The sequence below is a fragment of the Pseudorca crassidens genome, chromosome 16 (assembly GCF_039906515.1).
Source record: "Pseudorca crassidens isolate mPseCra1 chromosome 16, mPseCra1.hap1, whole genome shotgun sequence".
NCBI lineage: Eukaryota > Metazoa > Chordata > Mammalia > Artiodactyla > Delphinidae > Pseudorca > Pseudorca crassidens.
Window position 1 is genome coordinate 17,122,775 of NC_090311.1, and position 25,141 is coordinate 17,147,915.

The window sequence follows — 25,141 nt, forward strand, 5'->3', positions numbered from 1 at the left end:
TACTTTGTACAACTGCTTAAATTACTGAGTACCACTGCTCGCAACACTTGACCAATACAGGCTAGGTGTTTAAGAAACATCATTTCACATAACCCAAAAGTGTTATTTCCCCCGATTGCAAGTGATATATTCACTTGGTGTCCTGACCACACATTTCTACAGCAATATTGGGTATCAGTCAACAGCCCCTGATTTTACTAGTTGGTCGTAGGCTCAACTTTTTTCTTCCTTTTTCATGGGGTTGGCGGGGGCGGGGTTTGCAGAGTTTACACAAAGTGCTAACATTCAAAATAGCACAAGTCATACCTCCCTCGCTCCTCAGAGAGACACCCACCCACCCCTTTCCCCAGCCAAGTTGGATTAGTCATACTAAACATAGCCCATTCCCAATCAACCCTTCAAGCTTTGGCAGGCCTAGCCCAGCTGACATTCCGGCCCAGTTTAACGTTACATAATGAGAGCTTCACTCCCATCACGGGCTGCAAGTCAAAACAAACCTGCTGAACTTGACCCAGAGCACCAGCTTGATTCTCAGTTACAAGACGTGGGACTGCAAGGGACAGAACAGAGCTCTTAGCAAACATTTAAAAAATCACCCATGAACTCCTGAATCCATTCTTTTTGTGGTCAACTCCGTCAGGGTTGCTTTGACTTCAAGTATCGGTGATCCCCAACCTAGATACTTTCCAAGATTTATCACAGAGTGTTGGTGTCAAGCTAGCTTTCAAAGGATCATTTTCACACATTTCTATGTTTGAGCTGTAAACACGAGCCCAGAAAGCAACCCTGTAACAGGATTCCCAAAGACCAGTCCTCTGGGAAAGAAGGGGGTGGGGTTATATAAGAGGATACAATTCCCTGCCAGAGACTAGTTCGTTCAAAATGCATGTATGAACAGTAAGATCTGATTTTCTACGTATTGCTAAAGCACACTCGTTGCTGGCCAAGTGTCCAAGATGGTGTGTGTGTGAATTCCTGCTCACTTCTTAGTTAACCCCTAGCAGATCGTATCAGCCCATCCTCATCACCCTCACGAGCCTCGTCATCATCACACGTCATCACATCAGCACCCAGGGCACCCCAGGTAAACACAGCCTCGCACGTGGAAAATAAGCGAATTTATACTACACTTGATCTTAGCCAAAAGGCCGAGAAGCGATGAGCGAATTTATGCTAAACACACTGAACTTCACACAGTAATCCAGAAAGAGCTGAAAATGAATGGCACTTAACACGAACAAAAATCAAACTCCACCTTGAATCAGAGGTGGCAGGATGGAAAGAGAAAAGCCGAGAGGTCTGGAGTCTGGTCTCGACTCTACTGCTATCTGGCTCCACGGCTGCATGGCCTTACGGTCATCTCCGCTCTCCAGGCCTTGGTTTCCCCAGGGTTACAGAGAGGACTGGATGGCATGGGTAGGTCTGAGTTACCACTCCGCTCTCACAGTTCTAAGATTTTATAACTGCCTCTACCCATCCACCCACCCCAACCAGAGTGAACAAATTTGTTTGCATTAATACTTGGAGGTCACGCAGGTCCGCTTCCCTGACCTGAGTTATTTGATTTGTCTTGCACCAGAGGCCCAGGCCCATATGCACAGTGACCTTACCGGCAGCCTACGACCTGTTAGGCAACATTCAAGTTAAACCTACCTGCAGGACAATCCCAGTCAATCTCCCTAGGAAACTTTGTTTCTTTTTTAAAATCCCAGAGACCACTTATTTTCTTAATGTATCAGGATCCTAATTACAAACATTGCTTACCGGAGCACTGAGGGCTGCTTCCCCCATTCTAAACAACTCCAGCTTATGGTGCTTTCACAATTATTTTTCTCTCCCCTTCTTCTAAACTGTGAGAGGCTGGAATTGCCAGAGACTGCTCTGCCTGGATCTTTGGGACTGAAACAAAGACTTAATGTTGGACAAGGAAGAATATAAATATGGTGAGAAATTCCTCAAGATGGGGAAGATGGATTTGGGGAAGAGGAGGGAGAGTGGGACCAAAAGAATGCTGCTGACCAGGCAGAAGCGAGAGATAAAGAAGCAGAGAAGTGGATGCCACCAGACGGTGGCATCTAGGCTGTGGTCAGAAGCTCCCAAACTTTGAAAGCGGACTTGTCCACAAAACACACCCTCTTCAACACGCCCTTCCATGGCGGCCTCACCACCAAGACCATTCGCACGAAGATGGAGGGATCCCGTCATGGAAGGCGTTCTAAGTTCCCCAGGAGCTCAGGAGGCAACTTCCTCTGATGATGCCTCAGAAAGGAGCAGACCTCAGGGTGGGCAGGGACTCTGCGGGAGACCAAAAGGGAGCAGAACGTCCTAGGGACTCAAGTCATAACTTCCAGCTAGAAGGGCGACTCCCTGAAGGCAAGGACTCAATCTGTCTTGCTCACACCCTCACCCCCAGCACTGAACAGCACCCGGTAACACTGTAATTAATGAGCTCAAGCTGTCCCAAGTGCTGCTGGTGTTTCTGTCCAGTCACCCTGGAAGTCAACAAGACCTATTCTGCAAACTTCCTCGTAACTTGTGTCCAGAAGCATTACAGGAAGACACCATGGCTGTCCCACAAAGTCAAGTTAATCGCCTTTGTGACAGCGGTCAGTCACAAGTCTGACGTCTGAAAGACTCACCTGCATCCCCGCTTCACTCTACAACTTCCAGACTCCCTTTAATCCGAAGCTAAGCTTGTAAGTCAGGCTAATAAGACGATGCTGTCTTGTCTGCCTTATAACTTGGCCTGGGAACCAAGCCCCCAGACAGCCAGTAGAGTAAAATAATCCTTCCTGGAGTGTCACCCAATGTTACAAAAGATATGGACAGATCTTCTGGCTTTATAAACAACCAGGAGTAGAGCTCAATAATGCTGAGAAATTCAAGATCAAGTTGAACAGGTAGCTTACCAGGTATTCTTTACGCCACCTACAGGTCCATTAGGACACTGTATCTTTTGTCCTAAAATTGTAGAGTACACGGTACCCAACACTGTGGCGTCGCCACAATTACTCTGAATGCATTGCCCTGAAAGGGATAAAGAAGAGGCTGGGAGACTGTAGCATCAAGGGGCAGCGGCATTTTACTTCTAAGACTTTTCCCCCGTGCTTCTCTACGCCCCTCCCTGGTGTCCAGATGACATCCATTAAGTTCAGGCACTGCTCCACAAGGGATCTTGGCCTCTGGCTATGAGAAGAATAGCATCAAAAAAATTGCTTGCCAATAACCCATTAATTTAAACAAGTCAGGATGGCAAGAGGAGGCTGCCTGGGAATGATCATAGAAGAGAAGTCAAAAGCAATGTGGGTTACAATGGGACACACAGCCCTCCGGCGGGATGTTCCTTCTCTTACAAAGGCAAACCCTTAAAGCTCCCACGAGGATTAGGAAATCATCTCTTCACCCATGTGACCAGTTACACTCTTAGAACGACAAGGAAGGTCTCAGTGGGGATGTGAGGGGTGAAGGATTTCCAAATGGATAGCACATCTGACTTGGCCAAAGGCACCAACTCAGACCCTGGTCCATCCTCATTCTTAGGAGAGGGTGAGAGTGAGGGGAACAACATATGAGCCAGAGCACCAGCATCATTCGTACAGAAATGGGGGCACAGCGTGAATCATTCGGGCACAGTCCTAAGAAACCAAGAGTCCCAGCGACACTGGCTGAGTCCTCCTAACATGGAAGGAGGCCTGGTTTGTTCCTGCCTCAACGATACAATCTATACCATGGAAACTGAAGGCTGTACTAAGGCTTCCTCGTCCTCCTCCAGCCCACCATCCTGGGTTGTGGAACGCAACAGAAAGGACCACACGCCGCGTAAATATATGCTTCATACTCAGTCCTCACCCCACCTGCACAAAAGACATACGATTAATAAGTATAAAAAACGTAGGTTTCCTCCCAGAGTCATCTTGTACGTAATCCGCCCCCCATCACTGGCAACCACCGCTAATGTCATTCGATTCTGAATTCAAACAAAGGGGGAGGTGAGAAGCAAGAACTCCCCGGCGTTTACACATCTGAAGCTCACCCTCTAAGATGAACTTTCCTCTTGAAAACCCCTTTTTAATCAGTCTACCAAATGGACTCGTTTTTTTTTTCCTTTAATTTGCGGGATCCAAGCAATTTTTACTGTGGGTGGTAACGAGAGTCTAACTGTTTCTAATTATTTAAAAAACAGAACCACACACACAAAACAAAACAAATAAAAAATCTATGCTGCCAACTGCCGAGAGGCTCAGAAGCCACAACTTCCGGTAGTAAAGATTTTTGTTCCCAACTGTCATAAACCAGCGGATCTGGAGAGCATCTGGGCATCTGCTCGACGTTTCTCATACATGAGCGCGGCGAGCGGGTACCATTCACATTTAAGGAACAGAGGCTGGCAGGACGATGGTGAGGCGAGTACCCTGACTTTGCAAACGTATGAAGATCCAGCCTGCAAATGCAAGCCCTACCACTTACTCTCAGCGGAACCGAGGACAATTTTTTTTTTTTTAATTTTGTGCCACAGTTTCCTTCTTGTTAAAAATGGAGAAGATGGTTCTTACCTATTGGGAGGATGAAATGAGTTAACATATGAAAACCACTTAAACTGGAGCTGGTTCATAAAGGAGCACTCAATAAATGTTACTATTAGCTTATTTATACATAAAATTGCAAAAATAGTTTTTCCTCCTATGGAGGAGCTGTGAAGAGTGAAACAAAAGTATTTATGAAAAAGTGAACTCAATGCCTGAATGACAGCAAATTTTTCATAAATGGTGGTTAATATTAAGCCACACCCCCACCGAAGAAAGGGTTCATCCTTCTTTCCTCTCAAACCAAAGAGATGAGTTTAAGAAAACCCACTGAGAATTAATAAGTAAGAGCTAATGTTGACAGATATACATGTACACCACACCTTAACTCATTGATAACTCCCAATAAATGAAGGGAGGTATGATAATTTCCCTGCTTTATAGATGGAGAAACTGAGGTCTAGAAAGGTTTCAATACACAATGCACATGGTCACTCAGCCAGCCAGTAGCCAAGCCAGGGTTTGAATTCATGCTCTTAATCATTCCGTTAAACAGACTCTGCAAGAACCAAAACCGAGTGCCAAAACGCATTCTCTATTCTTCTGAGGCAAGATATCTCATGCCAAAGAGGCCTGCAAGAATTACGACTTTATCATTACATCTGAAAGAGGGAAAAACAAATAGATCCTTTTTATGGAGAGGAAATCCACTACAAAGACCCAGAAGGAGGAGCTCAACATGGTAGAAGGAGGAAGGTATTTCTTTGGGCTACCTTGGACCTCTGTGTCGACAAAACGGCCCTATTCTACTCCACGTGAAAAAGAATCCTGCACAATCCTCTACCCTCCAGCCTCCGCTTTCTCCCCCACTTGTTAACCATGCCCAAAGGGTGGCAGTAAGTTTAACTGCAGACAGTAATTTTTGTTAATGGAATTCTAAGCCCATCAGTTTTCAGCTAGGAGGATGAGAGACTCTTTCACTGTGATTTTCTAAAGCAGATATTTAGTGCTTTCATCTTTTAGTGCCCTAACATGCAATCTGTCACCCAAATAAGAACACAGGAGAAAAAAAAAAAAAAAAACACCTTCTCATGTGGGTGTTTGTAGAAATTATATCACGTTTCCGACGTCGATCAGACAAATGGCAAGCACTTCTGGAAGGGGACACACGTCACCCCGCACGCTCTTCTCGGGGCGTCTTCCAGAGTTAAGGCAGCCGGGCCCCATGGTTTACACTTGCTCCACTTGTGAAAATCATGCCAGCCCTGGCGTTCCACAGCACCCCTAGCACGTCAATCACGATGCAGAGAAGCAGCTTGTTTCTGAGCTGTTCTGCTCCTCTCGTTTTGCCTAGGCGCCCATGCTCACGTTACCTGGTTTAGTGTGTGACTTTTTTAAAATGAGAACCATTTCTCCTCCACCTGGAGGACATTCTTCTACAGAAACCTGTTGCCAGACTACAGTAGTTTCTTTTCAGCAGAACTCCCTCCTCTCAGCTAAACCATGGATGCTCTGACCCTATCACATTCCGAGAGATTCCTTCAGCCTGGCAAGAGAGAAAGGCAGGGAGAGGGGATACAGACAGGAAAGTGGGGGTGACTTTTGTAGAAGGCAGTTCTAATTCTTTTTCCTGATTCTAAAGCGAGTTTCGATTCCAGAAAGCCAGAAGGGAGAGCTACGACTGTGTTTCTAGATGTTACCTCCCCTTTCCACCCCTATAATTTCTGCTTTCTGCTCTGGATCACCGTTCCCACTTCTCAATTGGCTGCAATGGCAAATCTCCAAGTAATTACAAAGGCAGGAATCAGATTACACCAGATTCTACATGTGTGCGATTGTTGCCACCTTCCCCAGCAAAATCCACAGCAGAGGCACCATCAACTGTTCAGTCAAGTGTGACGTTCTGAGCTGGGGACATCTGAGGTCACCTCTCCTCGTTTCCCAAGAGGAGGACAAGCACACACACACAGGATCACAGCACACAAACGTCCCTGCAGTTCACTCTTCCCTAAGAAAGCAAAAGCCCTGACCACAGCAGGTGAGACACAGCTCTGGCCTTCCTGTGATCGGACCAGCTTGTTCCAGAACCTGGGTAGGGATGCACAGATAATCATGGAAGCACCTCAATTCCTGGCTTCACCCAAGTAATGGGACAAGTGAGGACAGCTGGGGAGAACCACGTTGGGTCAACAAATCTGCAGGTGATGCAGCGTCTTCATCTTACACGTTATGCCCAAACCTTGATCATCTGTCCTGACATCTGGGAAGGAATAATATAGATAATTCAAAGCAGAATACTGCAGAAGTCGTTTCCCTTCACAATGCTGCCTACATGGTTAGCAAGAACATTTCCCTCGCTAATTAGATTTGTCTTTGGCCACTGTCAGAATTAGCCCGAGTTCTCCTAAATCCACCAAGTGGCCCAAAGCATCCTAGGTGTGTGGGGCAAGGACAGCCAGTACAAAAAACAGACAAAAGCCAAACAACACTTGTCAGTAACTAACAGGCTGACTAGCCAGGCACTCTGGTTACATCTCTTTTGCTGGAGAGGGCGTGGAGAGCAGAGCAGAGACTTATAATCAACAATGAAAAATGAGCCTCTGAATGAAAGAGATGAATCAGGCCAATGCTATCTTTCGAAGGGTAAAAATGATAAAAATAAAAAAATAAAACCTACATCTCTTGTAACCATAAAAGGGTAGCACGGGAGTGTGTGCGAGGTGATGAAGCTGTTCTGATTGTGGTGGTGATAATACGAACGGATGCTAAAATTCACAGAACTGCAGACCAAAAGAAAAAGCCAATACTGTTGTATATTTTCAAATATAAACTTTCAAAATCCCACATCTCCAAAGAAACCTGCTCCTCAGACCTAAAATCTGGGGCAGAGAAGTATATTCAGTAAGTGCAACTTCAAAAAATGCACAGCTGCAGGTGACCCCACCAAACCAAGACTGCAGGGAGGAAAGGCCCCCGGGAGCCTGATTCGAGTCCACTCTGCTGTCCCCAGCAGGACAGGGCCAAGGACAAACAAATGTCCGAGTCCCTTTAGAAGCGCACATATCCCTGCGTCCTGACAGCAGTGAGCCCGTGCCCAGACACTGCTGCTCCTGCCCCGCCAGGCACAGAAATGCCCCACCTTCCCTTCAGGAACTGCCCGGATTTCTGAAGCCAGTAAAAGCCCCATCAGCGAGCTTGCCCTGCCTCTCGCCTCCACCCATCTTCCTCCTGGGTTCTTATAAAGGAGGCAGGAGGAGAGAAACTTGTCCAAGGGGCAGAGCCGTGAACTGGATCTCCGACTGGATGATTCCACGTTTCTTCTACTCTCTGGCGGAGGGGCTTCTCCTTTCCCCAGGAGGAGAGGATCTCTCCCCTGCCACACTGGCTGCTGGAGAAACACCAGGCATGCCAGAAACCCAGAGGGCAGGAGCCAGGCTGAGCACGCAGTGATTGAGCTCTTCCATGCTCCCTCTGACCCCGGCCCCGTACATCGTGCCCAGCCCAACACCATCTCCTGCCAGCTCTGCTTTTCAAAGCAGCAAGAGGCCCCCGCCGGGACCTGGGGCTGCGACACAGGGGCTCCGGCGAAGCTGGGCAGACCAAGTGACAGGTGGGGCTGGGAAATGAGGCGAGCGGAGCAGCGCGTCCCTCGGCCACCCCCTACCTCCCCACCTCCCTCGACTCTCACTTCTTCTTTCTCTTGCGTCTTTAGTTCCTTCCTTGTCCCCGCCCTCCCTTGTCAGAAGGAACTGGCTTTTCCAAAACAGAAACTTTCACTCTGAGCACAAACAGGCCTGTTATTTAGACCTACTCAGAGAAAAACACAGCCAGCTGTGAGCAGGCTCTGGGTGCTGAGGCCTGGGAGACACAATGCCCACGGAGGAGCGCGCGCACACACACCGGGAGGTCGCTCACAAAGGGTTTAGAACTCCCTGGCTGTACAAAGGCCACCTCCTTCCTCACCTTCAGCTCAAGCAGAGGAGGCCACCATGGATTGGGAAAGGACAGTCCAAGGAAAACTTGAACCTGGCCTCATCAGGGAAGATGAGTCCACTTCTCCCACTTAGCTCCCCAGACCACACCAAAAACATGTTTTGGTAACTACTACATTTCTTTCATGCAAACAGGCGTGACATGAACTTTCAGAGATGTGATGGGAAAAGCTGGGAAAGTGTGGAATAAAGGATAAAAGATGAGGTAGCTCCTAGAATCATCTCTTGCTAAACGAGCAGCAACTAGAGCAATACCTCTGAATAAGGCACAGAGGACTGGCCTGACAGAGAAGGATAAAACTAAGATCCTCCACTTTGCTTTCCTGACAAGTGCCTTTAATAAAAATGAGTAAATTAAAGTTCCAGAGTCTGGGCTGAAATGTGGTTCATCTCTGTTCCCAAATTCCAAGCATCTACCTCACTGACATCATTAAAAAGACTGATCATAGGAAGGTACTCTGAGAAACAAAGGTATCACAACATGGAGAGACAGACAGACAGACTTGATAGATAATGTCAAAACCGTGAGTAAAAAGCATCTATGACCTCTCTTCAACTACTGACCATGTATTATGATTTGAGGGGCCCCTAAGGTATAAAAAGCCTGAAGGTTAATTTAAACTCTCCCCTGACACAGTGTAGCCCATTAAAAACTGATCTGTGAGGGCTTCCCTGGTGGCGCAGTGGTTGAGCGTCCGCCTGTTGATGCAGGGGACACGGGTTCGTGCCCCGGTCCGGGAGGATCCCACATGCTGCGGAGCGGCTGGGCCCGTGAGCCGTGGCCGCTGAGCCTGCGCGTCCGGAGCCTGTGCTCCACAACGGGAGAGGCCACAACAGTGAGAGGCCCGTGTTCCGCAAAAAAAAAAAACAAACTTATCTGTCACCTCACAGAATTCCAAAAGGGGAGGATCCAAAACAATGAACTGTGTGGATGACAAGATGTCCTGCACGGAAGGCCCAGAGTCTTCTCTATTAATAACCTTTGTCATATGAGATGCAAAGAAAACATGTGACTCACAAAGAAGGGGGAAAAGAGAGGCAGCCACAGAGATAAGAGCCGCGATCGAGTCTGTGGTGTCCGAGCTGATGTCAGGTGACCCCAGAGCCTGGATGCAGGGCCGGAAACCACTCCCACCATCCAAGGGATGGGGTCCTTAGAAGACGTCCACGCACCCTGCCTGGGCTTCCTACTCTGTATACCAACCTCCCGGGGCGGAGAAAAGTGTAAGAAGTGAAAAGAACAGTGTTCACAGCCTTTAGTCCAAGGAATGGTCAACTTGGGAAATAGGGCCCAGAATGATCCTCTCCCTCTCTGGGCCTGTGTCCCTGGTGGGAAGCCCTGTGCAAGTTGTGGCCAAGCTGTGTCCATCCCGTAGGGGGCTGTGATAAGCAGCGGGGGAAACACCACCATTTCACCTGGGAGTGTGGCTTCTTTGAGGTGCCAGAAATTCCAAGTTAGGCACTGCAGTGCCCATCTATACTACTGGGGCCATAATTCGGCAGAGGAAATTCACGTGCCCATTTAACCCAGAAGAATTCAACAAAGAAGCTTTGCACACAGAAAAAGGAGAAGCTCTGCAAAATAATATGAGTGGCCCCATCAGCCATCCCACCCTGAGAAGGAATTTAGGGAGGGGGTGAATTTGCTGGATCACTCACTCAGAATGATCCGGGGCTGTGCGTGCTAAGCCATGGCTCATATATATCATGGGGACATTATGGAATGTCCAAAGTCATTCTATTCTGTCTTTGTTATTTTCAACTCACACTCTCTCCCACATGAGATGCAACCAGACTGTAATAGTGGAACTTTAGAAACAGTGTGTTTGCCCTGGGGCAATGACTGAGCATATCGAGAGGTACCCAATTCTGGAATGGACACCACTAGAAGTTTTACCAAGCGTCTTCACAGGATACGCAGGAAAGGGCTTCTATTACAAGAGATGTGAGACAGACAGAAAATAATTGCATATATGATAGGAGCCCACCTATGATTTGTTTAAAACACAACCTTTAAAAGACTGGAAGGAAGTATGTCAAAATGTTAACTCTGCCTTTGAGAAATATTTTTACTGTTTTCTCATCCTGCTTCTCTATGTAATCAGGAGAGGGAGGGTGAATTAAACATTTTAGCTTAGGGCTTCCCTGGTGGCGCAGTGGTTGAGAATCTGCCTGCTAATGCAGGGGACACGGGTTCAAGCCCTGGTCTGGGAGGATCCCACATGCCGCGGAGCAACTGGGCCCGTGAGCCACAACTACTGAGCCTGCGCGTCTGGAGCCTATGCTCCGCAACAAGAGAGGCCGCGATAGTGAGAGGCCCGCGCACCGTGATGAAGAGTGGCCCCCGCTTGCCACAACTAGAGAAAGCCCTCGCACAGAAATGAAGATCCAACACAGCAAAAATAAATTAATTAATTAATTAAAAAAATAATAATAATAATAATAAAAAACATTTTAGCTTAACTGAATGCTTGGTAATCCAAAGTTATAATGCAGAGATTTATAAAGCAAATACTTCCCCTTTCTAATGTACTTTGTTGTGTAAATCCAGATTTTCCATACATAACGTATTGAAAAACATAGAACTAAGGAAGTGAAGCAATATCTATATTTGTTTCAATGACTAATAAGCAAAAATAAAACTTTGGCCATGATGCCATGCTTTTTAGAAACCAGACACATAATAAGCCACAGATTTATAGGATGTGGTCTAATAAACCTAAGAAAAGTTTCATTTCCTCTCACCAAAATGGTTAACTCCCTGTCTATGTGACTGGCTTTGCAAAGTTAGCTGAAACCTTTTTTTTTTCCTTAAATGCCTAACTTGAGAAGTTAATAAGCAAGTACCAGCAATAATGTGCCCCCTCCTGAATTCACACACACACAACACACACACACACACACACACACACTCACTCACATACCCCTAAAGAAGAAACAAAATTAGGCTCAAAACTAGCAAAAAGGTAGGTCAACCAAACTATCAGAAGGGACAGAGGGTATCGTCTTCCTAACCCCCAGCCACTGACCAGGAAGAGTTCAGAGAAGTCCTTCAAGACGAAGGAATAAGAGAAGGATCTGAACAAAGAAACTTTTAAAAGTTTGTTTGCAAGCATTTCCGTAAAAATGGTATTGACTAAGCAATTACAGGAAAAAACTCTTTCTTTCTTATCTGAATGCATTTATGCCATGGGTCACGCCCTATTATTGTCACTATTAAACATGGTAATAGCCTCAGTGTAATGACTTTGTGTGGTGAGCTTTAAAATGGCCATGAATAGCTAACTAGAAAGAAGTGACTCATGCCTGCCCAGGTGGACGTTGACTTTCTTAGTCATAGTTAATCAATCAACTGGTCTACCAACCTTATTTCCCTAGAGGAGACAGCCTTGATTCTAAAGGGTTAGAATCAAGCCGAATCACAGGGAAGAGAGAGCAGGGACAATGAAGGCTAAGTATGGATGGGGTAGAAAGTATTCTAGATATGGTACCTGAAAAGCAAAAACTGGACTCTGCATGTCCTGAACCAGAAGTTTCCTCCCAGCTCCTGGGATGGCTGGGCATTGAACAGGACCTAACCCAATCTCCTTTAGCAGGTGGAAGATGATTGGTGGAGAAGGCTCCAAACCATGGGCTATTTTGCCAGGGTCTTTCATTAACAGCAGTTTTAGAGCTCCACCCCTTTGTGATCTTAAGCAAGTTACCTAACCTCTCTGTGGCTCATTTGCAAAATGGCAATAATCACAGCACCTTCCTCTTAGGGGTGTTGTCAGGTTCTGACGAGTTAATATACACAAATCGCTTACGGAAGTGCCTGGGCCGTAGGAAGCACTGTATTAAAAGTCTCTTTGATCAGTATTTCAAGGGATCCTGATAGGTGCCCAGTGAAGCAGGCTGGGCAGGGATTCCCCTACCATCCTCTTTTAACAGACACAGGGATGCATCACAGAGGGATGAAGCATCTTGCCGGCAGAGGTGGGAGAACGCTGGACTCAAACCTAGTTCTGACTCCGGTCATGCAAGGTTTCCACTATGCTACCCAGAACCATCTCGAACACACCTAAGCTGTGCGTGGAAAGCATGCAGCACGACTGAGATACCGCCCCCCCCAGCAGAGGCCAGCCCATCACACGGACACACTACCAGTGTGCGATGCCTCCAGAATCCTGCTGGGTGTCTGCGCCAGACCGAGCACGCCAGCACCTCTGGCCAAGCCAAGCCTCCGCTTTATATCCTCAACTCCACTGATGCTCACAACAGCTCACATGTCATCTTGGGGAGACTGAAGCACAGAGCACTTGGGTAACTTGCCCGAGGTCACACAGCCCGAGTGGTGGTGTCTCTGTGTCTGGTCTATTCACAACTTAGGGATTTAGACCCAATTCTGGAAGCTGGGTGTATTAGCACTTCCCCAAGAGATGCTTCCCTGTCCTGAGGGCAAAGCTTGAGAAACGAGCGTAGTCACTGGCGCCGGGGATCTAATCAGCGCCTGTGGATCTTGAGTTATAAGGAAGAAACCCCGACTTTCTGTTTCATTTTCCTCAACGCAGAATGGGTGCCTGGTTCTCTTTTATCTACCTCATAACTCTGACCAAAGATTAATGAGTTACCATTTGCCAGGCCCTGGTGGAGGAATAACTATGATCGGTATGGCCTTATCGTCCACAGTCAGAATGAACAGAGACTCTTATTAAAAGCCAGACCAAGGAGTGGCTGCTGAGAAAAAGCCTCCTTCGGGTCAGGGCTGCTGCAAAGAAGTGAAACAGCTCTGTCCAACCCAGGCCAGTTAAAGACACGGCCGTACACATGCACGGGACACGTGTAATCCGGGCACAGTCCTCATCAGAAGAGGGGAAGGAGCATGTGGTGTCAAAAGACCCTAGACTACATCCTCAGTTTCAGTCACATCTGGCCAGAGGGGAACAATTAGACAGGAAGATTTCCACAAGACACCCACGCGTGAAGTTACTAACCAGAATTAAAACGCATTATGGTGTATAAGAGCAACCCAGTGAAAAGAAAAATACAAAACTCTGTAAGGTACCATTCCAATTTTACGAAACATTTTTAACTTTAGACACATGAATGACAAGAAAGAACTGCATCCAAACATTAAGAGATTATAACTAGGTAAAAAAGAACGTGGGTGTTTATATTTTTTTCTACTTGTTTCTCTTTGTGTCTCTAGTTCTCTCATAGGGCTATTTACCACTTTTTAGATCAGAACAAGCTTTTAAAGATGATTTCACCCGCCTTTTCCCTCTCCAAAGGCAAGACGCACGTACACGTTACCTGCGATTCTAGGCCTCTGCTGTGTTCTGTCCCTGCAGCCCTAACACGCAGCCCAGCAGCCAGCGCACAGTAGGGATACAATAAGTATTTTTCAAAGACAGAGGCTTTACTAATTGCCTCTTAAATATTCACTTTTCTTTCTAAAAAAACTTAAAAGCTAGCATTAGTACTCAAGCATTCACTCTTTAAGTCTAAAGAGTTACCTTACAATTTATCTGCATTGACTTGTACTTTTCTGAAGATGAAAGCATGTTCTAGATGTTCTTTATTCTTTGGGACTACAAATTTGAAGAGAACTGTCACTCTCAAGCACCGAGCAGTGTGGGGTATTGACATCGTATTGAATTATTTAAAGGAAATTAACAACGCGCTTCCTGTCCTTGGAGAGTGACATCTGCCAGCAAAGCCATTCACGGGCTGCCTCAGGAAGATACCACTGCAGAAGGGCGGGTGTTGCCCAGCACCTTGAATTCTAAAAGAAAATCTGTAAGTTCTAAAGAACAAAGACAAAGTTCAGGTGATAACTTCTCTTCCACTGGAAGCTCTGAAGAGTCCCAGGAAATTGTTTCCTGGGGGTCAAGTTTAATGGGATAACGTGTTGCTCATCATTCTCACGGAAGCTCCGCGGGACACCGGACCACGTGGCTTTAACTGGGAGCCCAGCGCCTCGGGTTCGCGGGACCACCTCCCTCTATACCCTGTCCTGGTAAGCTGGCATTTTTATGGCTATGATAAACCTATCCGTGGTCAGCACACCCAGACATCATGGCACCCGAAGTGACAGCGATGTGACGGGAACTGGGGACCACGGCGGTGGGCACTGCCCTAGCGGGAGGTAAACTTTGGATGGGTGGTTTCAGTTCAGAGTCCGCTCATCTCATACCGTCATTCTGCTCCGAGACCTACCTCCAAACACCAGGGCTCCCCAACCTTTTGTAAGGAATGGCTCCTTTTCATGTCCCTGAAGACTTGAGTGCTGACAGTGAAGTCTGAGGGGGGGTAGAAGTGCTGACAGTCATGTCCCTGAGTGCAGCAAGGGAGGGGGCACTGCTGCCAGGAAGAAAGGGGAACAGAGTGAGGCTCGGGAGGGAGGCGGGGCGCAGTCAGCAAGGCATTCACGGCCCCCAGCCTGACTTCCTGTCCTACCCCCGCTTCTCTCCAAACTCCAAGCGGGGAGGATCATGGTTCCCCGCACGAACCCAGAACTCTTCCACCTCCCTGCTGGCCAGCGACATCTTCAACACAACCTCCTCTTAGCAGCCTTTCTGATGCATCCCTTCCCGCTGAGCCCACCCTTGCCCATCGTTCCCCCTAGGGACACGCCACTCCTTCCTCTGAGAAGCCCGCTGGCTAGCATTTTCTCTCTCTCAACTTACCTTACTGAATCTTCCATTAGTTTAAACCATGTGATATTGCTGCTATTTCTACCCTACAAAACTGCAGTTGTATAGGGTTCCACGCAATGCTAGAGCTGTCTGGGGAGCTGTCTTAATACCTTTCCCTCTGCCAGGCTGCCGTCTTTTTGAGAGCAGCAACTACACTGACATGTCTGGACCCCTTGAAAGATCTGGCAGCTCACACCCTGAGGGCTCAGGAAGTACGTGCTCTACTGCACTTCAACCCAGCTGGAGCCCTACGATGAGCGCTGCTTCTCTGGGGTTCTGGACAGGAATGTTCATATTATTCCGCTATTCCTCACAACCACCCTGTGAGGTAGGTACTACTGTCGTGCCCATTTTACAGACAAGGAAACTGACTCAGAGACGTTAAGGAGCATGCCCAAGGTCACACAGCTAGTAAATGGCGAGGGAGGGGGGGGACCTGGACCAGGTCTCAGTCAACTCATGGTGGTGCTATGTGGATGCATTTGCCTGTCCAGATGTTGACTATTGCTCTGTAAATGGGGTAGAGAATTGAGGGGTGTTAAGAGCGACGTGGGGTCCAAGAAGGGCTATTTCACAACAAGGAAATATCATTCTAATCGCCTTTAAAAAAAAGAAAGAAAGAAAAGATCTATGCCTTTTGTGTTCATTGCAAAGGATTATGTCTTCCTTTACAATGAAGTTTATCTGCCTTGTAAGAAGTTTAAAAACTTCTCCACTCTAGTTTTTAAAAAGTTTTTTGTGAAGGAAAAGCCCATGAACAAATTTTTCACCCTTTTTAATCCCACATAATAGAATTCAGGATTAAGAACATGAGATTGAGCACAATATCCGATATCTTATGTTCTGCTATTCACTGAATAGCAGGATGAGCATAGTGGGTACCAAAGACTCTAGGAGTTAGGGAAGCAATGGAAATACGGACAAATCTACAGAACAGCAGCCACGTTTCTAGAATAACTTACATGGTTCCCGTATAACCTGGTCCTCCGATGGGGGAGGTGGGGGCTTATCCAGGTGGATTAAAACCAGCCGAAAGCCATGTGAACACCCACATTGAGAAGAAGCCACATCTCCTGCAAACTGGCGCTACTCTAGGGCCCTTGCTGCTTGCAACTGTCCCCGTGGCTGGACTTTTAAAGTCACCACTGCCGGGAGCCCCAAGCTCTGCTCCCAGGAAGGGCAGCCGAAGCCCTAGAGGAAGCACTGGTTGCCCATCCCTGGAGGTCTCTGGTCTCCACCCAGGAAGCAGAGCCTCCCACTCTGCATTTCTCCACGGGGCTCGTTTGTAAACAGGAATGTGAGTCACTGGGCAATCATGAGTCCATTTTCAAGATTAGCCCAGCTTGACAACCAAGGTCCTCCTATTCTGCCTTGTCGCAGCCGTGACTCACCTTAACTGCCTCCCACCAAAGGGGCCATGGTTTAGCCCTCCAATTGTTCCTGAAGGGAACCCAGCAATATGGGGGTTTCAATCCTTGTCTGCTTATTTTGTTTCCTAACACAATGCTGAGAGCAAAGAGGCAAGGTTCCCGAGGGCAAGCACCCCAGGAGTTTGTAAAAGAAATGTATCTAAGGTTACCGCAGATCACATTCTCTTTATTATCTTCCCATGGCCTTTCCTTAGGGCCTGTACTCCCACAGGGGCTTGCACACAGGCTTGTTATGCTCATGGGCACGCACGTGCACACACACACACGCACGCCTCTGTATAGGATCTAGATACTCTTCCATTCCTGGGAACCTCAGAGCCAAATCTGCAGGTCACGCCTACCAATACTGTAGGATCTACCAGCTTTGAAATGTGTGCGATTAACCTTACCCCCATCTTATCCTAGGGGTCTACCCTGCTTTGCTCTTTATTCTAATTTCCTTAATTATTCATTTCTAATCTTTTTACATAATATGAGGTCTTATAAGCCAATTCAAATCTGGGGGCTATGTCTTATAAACAGATCCAAATGTATATACAAATACCAAATCCTTTTGTTCCACGACAAAACTCTAGTTGAGCCTTTCCCTACCAAATCTAAGACTCTTCAACACATCCTAAAGATTATGAAGGCAGATGTCTGCCAAGTTTTCTGCTCAGCATCTATTCATGCTTTTTCTGGTAACAGTGCCCTGAATTACACAGCAGGTACCACCCTAACTCTCAAGCCATACAGTCTGGGTAGAGTGGACCCTATCCCGACCTGCACGGAGGGGTAGGTGTACACGGTCCAAATGCACTCAGCACATCACACCCCCTTACCCAGCCACCGATTCAGAATTGTGGGGAAGATAAAGTCTCTCTGGACTCAAACCTGCTTCCGTGCAATGAAGTCAACCTGGAGGAGAGCAGAGTCAAGAGCTGGAAGGAAATGATGTCCTGGCATATGGGCCCCCGGATCCAGCCACGCTACCTGTATACTTTTCAATTATGGGTCAATACACTCATTTTCCTTAGGCCAGTTTGGGCTGGGTTTGAGGCAAGAGAAGGGCACCCTGACCAGAGAATTCTAGTTGTCTTAGAATGACCTCGATAATCGTCCATCCACACATCAAGCAGTAACGTGGAAAAAACTGGAGACGCTCCAGGAAAAGTAAATGAAGGCCTCGCCAGTTTCATGCTCCAGGCATGATGCGGGGATTATTACAAGGCAATATATTGGAGTAAGTGTCTAGGACTTTTCAAAATAAGAATGAATGTGGCTTGTGGCCAGTCTCTGGGGTGGAGGTGGTAGCCTTGAGAAACCACACACCTGCTAGAACTGTCACTCGGCCCTCCTCCTCTAGTGCCGCTGAAGCCACCAGCTACACTGACTGACTCTATTAAGATGTGGTCTCCAGAAGTTGAGGCTGTACCATGTCAAGACAGACATGGCAGGTTTCATCTTCTCTGATGGCTTGGCCCCTGAGGACATGGGGTGTTGACCAGTTCTGGACGTGGCCGCATGGAGCAGAATCAAGATGTACCACTAAGAAGTTAGAGCATTAGTTGAATATTCTACTATCTGGTTTCTTTATGAGCTTACAGCCGCCTTCAACAGGTGGCTGGGCAATATTCAAATGTTAATGCAACAGAATGGAAACCAACGAGCCAGAAAGGACAAATTGCTCTGCCAGGAAAAATAAACACAAAAGAAAAGAATATAGGAGGAGCTGAAAAGCATTTAAAAACCAAAACCCTTAAATAGACTAAAGCCTCCAGAAATAAAGATTTTCTATGAAATTTGTTATTCTGACCAAATTTGGCCAACAGCCAAGAGCTGTTGGGAGAATTCTAAACCCACCTCTTAGGGCAGGAAGAAAAAGGCAAAAGCTTTCAATTTTGTTTCAGTAAAGTTTGGTGTGATTGTTAACTTTATATGTCAACTTGACTGGGCCATGGGGTGCCCAGATATTTGGTCAAACATTACTCTGAGCATTTCCGTGTTTTGGATGAGTTAAAATTGGTAGAATGAGTAAAACTGAATGCCCTTACGAATGTGGGTGGGCCTCATCCAATCTGTTGAAGGCCTGAATGGGAACAAAAGGCTGTTCCTCCCCCAAATAAGGGAGAACTCTGCCTGCCCAACTGCCTTTGAGCTGGGACACTGGGGTTTTTTTTTTTTTTCCTACCTTCGGAATTGGACTAAGACATAGGCTCTTTCTGGGTCTCAAGCCCGCCAGCCTTTGGACCAGAACTAATACCATCAGCTCGTTTGATTCTCAGGCCTCCAGACTTCAACTACAGCTACACCATAAACTCTCCTGGGTCTCCAGCTCACCAGCTGCAGTTCTACGGGCTCGTTGGTCTTCCTAACTGCATGAGCCAGTTCCTGACCATCAGTCTCTTTTTCTACTTGTCTGTCTGTCTGTCTATCTATCTCCTATTGGTTCTGTTTCTCTGGAGAACCCTAATATATTTGGGGTTGTGTTTTTATATGTTTTCTCCCCCCAAGCAAGAGGGAAAGGATTATTTGTGGGTCTCTCAAAGATATCAGAATTGTGAAATGGAATGGGTCTTAGAAATCATGGAATTGAATTCCTTATGATTTTTTAAAATCTCTAAGTCTAGGCCTAAAACTAGGACCTACCCAGGACGACACAGCTAGAAAAGAACAAACCAAAACCCAGGTTTTAAAAACTAGGAGATAGGGGTTCTATGCATAACATGGACGAGTTTTATTCTGAAACTGCAGCATCTTTGGAGGGATAAGAAATCCATTTGAGAGAAGGACGTGGGCAAGCGCCCTTCCACTGAAGAAGCAAACTAGTAAAATGACAATTTTTTAAAAATTGGAGGGAGGGCAAAAACCTCTTATCTCTTTATCATTTACTCACATACACACGCACATGTGTGTACAAACAAGGACACCAAAACAAATAAGCAACAGCAGGCAGCCAGCCATCCAACCAACCAACCAACCAGAGCCCACACACACGTACATAACCTCGAAAAGAGATTTCAGGTCTACAGGTCATGCTGATCTAGCTTTGAGTCCATCAATAATTACCACCTCTGAAGGTAAGTTAACTCTGGTGGGAACTACTTACGTTTGAAAGATCTTACCAAACAACACAGATGCAAAAAAACTGGCATCACGGCTCCAGGCAAGCTACCATTTTTGTCATTAAAGGTGAAGCCAGTTTTTCCCCAAAACAGGATACCATCACAGACGTGGCAAATGTGTGCAACATTATTTTTCATGATTATTTTTCCAAAATGTGAGTGTGTGTGAGTGACAAGGTGTGAGAGTCTATGTGTGGTGCGTGTGTGTGTACACACTGAACACCTGTGTGCATACAGAGATAGGCGGGTATCCTCCAATATGGAAGACAGTGGCCTGCAGTCAGGAATGGCAAGTACCCGGCTCACCTACGGCAGCTCCCTCTTCCCTTACCCGTGTCAGTATCACCTGGCCACCCTGCTCAGAGCTGGCATGTGGTGAAACGTAATCATCACCCCTACACTCAAGGGATGTAGAAATAAAGTCTGCCTTGGCCATTGAGGACCTCATCTTAGTGAGAGAGAGACCAGGAACCAAACAGAATGAACACAAAAGGAGCCGATGTTAGGTCAACCCTTAGCCTAGCCTTTTGCAAAGCACAGTTCACCTCTTCCTCAGTCTCAGCGGAGAGACAGATGTGGGGCCTCACTGTCACTGCCACTTCCCACCAACTAGCTGTGCGCCCTGTACTTCTGGGGCTCAGTTTGTCAAGTCACGTGAGGGTGCCAGCTGCTAGATGACTTGTGAGGGCCCTGTTCACCCTCCAGCGTGCTCCAATGCTGCAGGGCGAGCAAAACGTAGAGGCGGGGGATACAATCAAGTCCTCCAATCGCTCTCAGTACAAATCCAACGTGCCTGGATATCTAGACGTGGCCATTACATAAGAGGCGATATTTACTGAAGAAAGTTATATTCAAGGAGCAAAAGCTTTCTTTTACCAGATAAAATATCTACATGGCCAAGGAAAAATATTTTAGCAATAAGGTATAACAAACGGGAATTTGTAGCATCATTTCAAAAGGTGTTTATTAGTTTAAAGAAAATGTTGCCAACTTTTGTTTTCTGGGGAAAAAAATACTTCTCAAGAAGTTGAAAATAAAACATACTTTTTAATTATGGTATAAACAATGAAGGAAAAGTCATATAAAATATCTTTTGAAGAACTGGGAATAAAGTTTTAAAAAGTTACTTGAGTAATTTTGAATAAAGGACATGCTTTTATTTTTTAGCTGACATCAACACTAAATTAACTGACTTAATTGACTAAATTATTGGTTATGTCAAATTAACTAAATTAATTGACTTTAAGTGAAGGCAAGGCTTTCTGGGATGGTGATAACGTGAAATAGCTAACCTTAATATTGGGAATTTAGCTAAGGCATGCAAAAAATAAATGAAGTTCTAATAGACATCGCTGGAACACTAAACGAAATCCTTTCTACGGCCAACCTAATTCCTTGGACACCCATACACTAGCAGAGCACCAGTGCATCTTTCCCATCTGTTTCCTCAGACAGTGATGAGGTTCCGTGGTGACCTCAAGCAGGTAGAAAAGTGAAGCTTTTCCCTGCGACCTCCATCTCCATTATTTGCATATGGAACTGAGAGATTAACAGTGTAATCTTTCCAGACAAGCAAAATGCCAACGAGCTCATGAAAAACCATGCTCATCCATTACTTTGAGAGAACAGGAGCTGATTCACACGTGTGGGCAGAGGACCCCTATGGAAGAACTGGAGGCAGAAGCTCAGGTCCACTGTGAATCCAGCTAATAAATAAATGTAATATCGTGCTGTTAATGAGATTTTTGCCAAAGGATAGCTCCTCCTCCCAGGAAAGCCTCCGGGAAGGGATGTGGGTCCATATGACGCCCCTGGGGGCCATGAACAGCACTGCACAGAATCAAGGGACCAAGAGGGGGAGAGAGTCTGATTGGGATTGGTGATGTGTACTTGGTAATCCTCTCTTTAAAAACCAACATATCGCCTACAAAAAGACAAAAAAAAAAAAAAAGCACCCAGAAATGGAGCTGAGAGGTTGTAAAGACAACACAGAGACCAGGTGTGCCTGGGGAGCTAGTTACTACTCAGGAAATTTAGAGTGCTTTGCTCTGAAAAAGCAAGCAGTGGAGATCAACAGCACCCTCCTCTCAGATCAATGGGGACCAAATGTTTTAGAATGCAAATAACAGGTTTCTAGACAAACCCTGGAACTTCTCCTGGAAATGTTTTTATAATTCACATCTTGTTAGCCACAGGAGCCCCAATTAAATGTCTTCTCTTCTCATTTCTACTCACCAATTATTAGCATTAGATAATAACATACTATTTTCTGCTAATATGTTTCCTGACAACATCAAACTCCAGAGGGTCTTCATGGTGCAATAACTGTGCAAATGACGGCTAACTGACGAGAAAATGTTATTTAAACCTTCTCAGCGTTTATGAAAAAACAAACCATTTTGGCTGAAATGCATTATACTAATGGCGTAAAAACTTACTGAATTGAAATAATTTGAAAAAAAAGTTCTCCCCAAACATCGTGAAAGAGGGACTCACACTGCAAGGATATAAGGTTATAAATATTCAAAAACAATGGACGATATGTGGAACCTAGAAAAATGGTACAGATGAACCGGTTTGCATGGCAGAAATAGGGACACAGATGTAGAGAACAAACGTATGGACACCAAGGGGGGAAAGTGGCGAAGGGGGAGGGGGGTGATGAATTGGGAGATTGGGATTGACATATATACACCAATATGTATAAGAACCTGCTGTATAAAAAAATAAAATTCAAAAAAACACACAGAAAAAAAAAAAAAGGATGCCCACAGGCAGGACCACTCTTGACACCATCTCATTCAGAACGGGAAGGTACATGAGAATTTGGGGAGAGGCTTGCCAGCTCCATTCTCTAACATCCCTGGTTCCAGAATGACAGTCATCCCCCAGCTGTCATCCCCGGAACGAATCACACTATTGCTAATTTCATAACTTGAGCGGCCGCCACTATTGTCACTGGGCACACACCTGGGACACCATAACGGGTCCTGCCTGGATGGGGGTGATGAATTCTCTCAGGACTATGGTATTCGGGGTTTCTCAGCTTGAAAGGGAGAGTTGGAGCCACAGGATAAAAGATAAGGGGATGAGACAAATTATCCCATGCCACCCAAGTTGTTGGCTATTCTTCTACCCCGAATACTTATATTTTTAATAAAGAGAACCTTGAGAGTCAATCCCATCCTGCTCCCATTTCTTCTCACCACTAAATGGATGGGCCCTGCTAACGTGTAGTCAGGCCCAGAAAAATCACTCACATATTCTCACTGAGATGGCTCTGAGGGAACACCTAGTTTTCAGAGTTCTCTTAAAGACTATTCAGGTTTCTTGGAGTGAAAATCATCTTCATATGGCTCACATGTGCAGCCAATAAAGAAAAAAACTCACGTGTGCCCTGAAACGTTTCCCCTCAAAGTACTTAAGGGACACGAATGCCAAAGACAGTCCTGGAGGGTAGTGATCGGAACTGATGACCAAGCGGCTGACCCAGGCTGGGCCCACCACCCTGAACAGAGAAATTCCACCTTCGGCCACATCAAATCAACCACAGTGCAGACGCGAGCCAGTGCAGCAAATCGGGACAAGATGAATTTTCCTATCTCCAGAGTGTCAACATACCTGGGCTTCTTAATATTTACAACAGGTAAAACTAACAAACCAAAGCAGTAACAAAAAAGCAAACCAAATATAAAACAAACAGACTCCCTAGACCTCTTCTCATCACAGTCTTAGGTGGATGCCATTTGAGTCATTACCACCTGAGGAGAAAATAAAGAAAAAGGAGATAGCGGCTATCAGGAACAAGTGTGAGTCACTGGAGATAAAATCTTAATCCTTGGTCAACATACAGAAAAACTTACTAGCAATAGTTACTACTTCCATAGATTAAACGCATTCAGTGCCTCCGGGAGACCCAAACTCTGAAGTCATCTTTATCCAATGTTTGGTTCCAAGCAGAGTCTGAGGAGGTTAAGTATGTCTTCAAATACGCAGACCACTCACAGACTTGGAAATCTTTGCCTTGTAACAGTATTTATCATAAGAGCACTTAACTTCCGATAAAAAGGAAAGGGATAATTTCAACAATTAAATACGGTCTAGATTAATATTTTTAAAATTCTGAAGTTTACCATCAACTGATAAATGGATCAATAAAATGTGATCTATCCACACAATGGAATATTATTTGGCTATAAAAAAAGTAATGAAATAGTGACAGACGCCACAACATGGATGAATCTTGAAAACACTAAGCTAAGTGAAAGAAGCCAGTCCCCAAAGACCACATATTGTATGATTCCATATACGCAAAATGTCTAAAACAGACAAATCCACAGAGACAGAGAATAGATGGGGAATGGGGGATGAGTTGGGGGAAATGGGGAGTGACAGCTAATGGGTATGGAGTTTCTTCTGGAGGTGATAAAATGTTCTAAACTTGATTGTGGTGATGGTTGCAACTCTGCAAATACACTAAAAATCATTAACGTGTACACTTTAAATGGGTGAACTGCATAGTACGTGAATAAACTAATTTTTAAAAAATTCTGAAGTTTCAGTTGGTCTAACCACCATTATCGTATCTCTAACTGCTTTCTATTTGAATTCTGAGCACATTTTATTTGAAACGAATACACAACTCTGGGAAACAGGCAGGATAAGAATTATCATTCCCATTTCACAGGAAGCAGAGGTCCAGAGACCTTCTGTTTTCTTTCCACTGACTGGCTAGGTTTCCACAGGGCACAAGGAGGAGTGTGAATTATGGAGAAGTCATAGGTCTTACCGTTCCCCCAATCAGGGAGGGATTAATATCCAGCTCTTGCCAGATGTCTAGAAATGTATATGGTTCGGTCATGCAGACATGCTACTGAACAAAAGACACTGAAAAATAGCACTTGGATTACTGGAATGCAACTCTCAATAGCATGAAATTCAGGTTAAACAATTGAGCTAAAAAAGCAGGGCAGGAGGAGGAGTCATCTCAAGTTGGTATCTGGTGGGGTGAAAATATACCCAATTAGATGTGGCCATATAATTTTCACATCAAACATCTTGCGGTCCCAAAGGCAACTAATAGCACAGCTTGCTGTGGATTTTCCCAAGTTTTCAAAAGCAATGACAGCCCTCTTCGACAAAGCCATTTAACATAACAGAAGGTTAAAGTGGGAACCACAAACACTTGCTTTTCTTAATTTACACCTTTCATTTACTTCCCCAGAAATGTCATGGAGGAGCCATGAAATTTATGATGTACTGTTCATACATCATATGTACGGCTCCTTTTAAGAATAGGATTTAGAAAGCAGAATGTGAACTCTAGAAGGTAATCTGGAGCTATACCTTAAAAAAAAAAAAAAAAAAAAAAAACTTTTAGTATTCCAGGAGAAACAAGATGATTTGGTTGGGTCT

At 45.6% G+C, this 25,141-nt stretch overlaps 1 protein-coding gene across 41 annotated transcripts in view; it reads right to left on the minus strand.

The window, feature by feature from the left end:
* Positions 1–25,141, minus strand: part of TCF7L2 (transcription factor 7 like 2) — a 197,718-nt gene that overhangs the window by 58,124 nt on the left and 114,453 nt on the right. For 16 of the 41 annotated variants that reach the window (XM_067709363.1, XM_067709361.1, XM_067709357.1 and 13 more), the window contains one exon: positions 14,714–14,857. The exons of 21 other annotated variants lie outside the window; for them this stretch is intronic. In XM_067709363.1, the coding sequence (XP_067565464.1) occupies positions 14,714–14,857 (144 nt within the window). The remainder of the gene's footprint in view (positions 1–14,713; positions 14,858–25,141) is intronic. 4 more of the 41 variants (XM_067709362.1, XM_067709354.1, XM_067709385.1 and 1 more) reach the window with 1 other exon arrangement.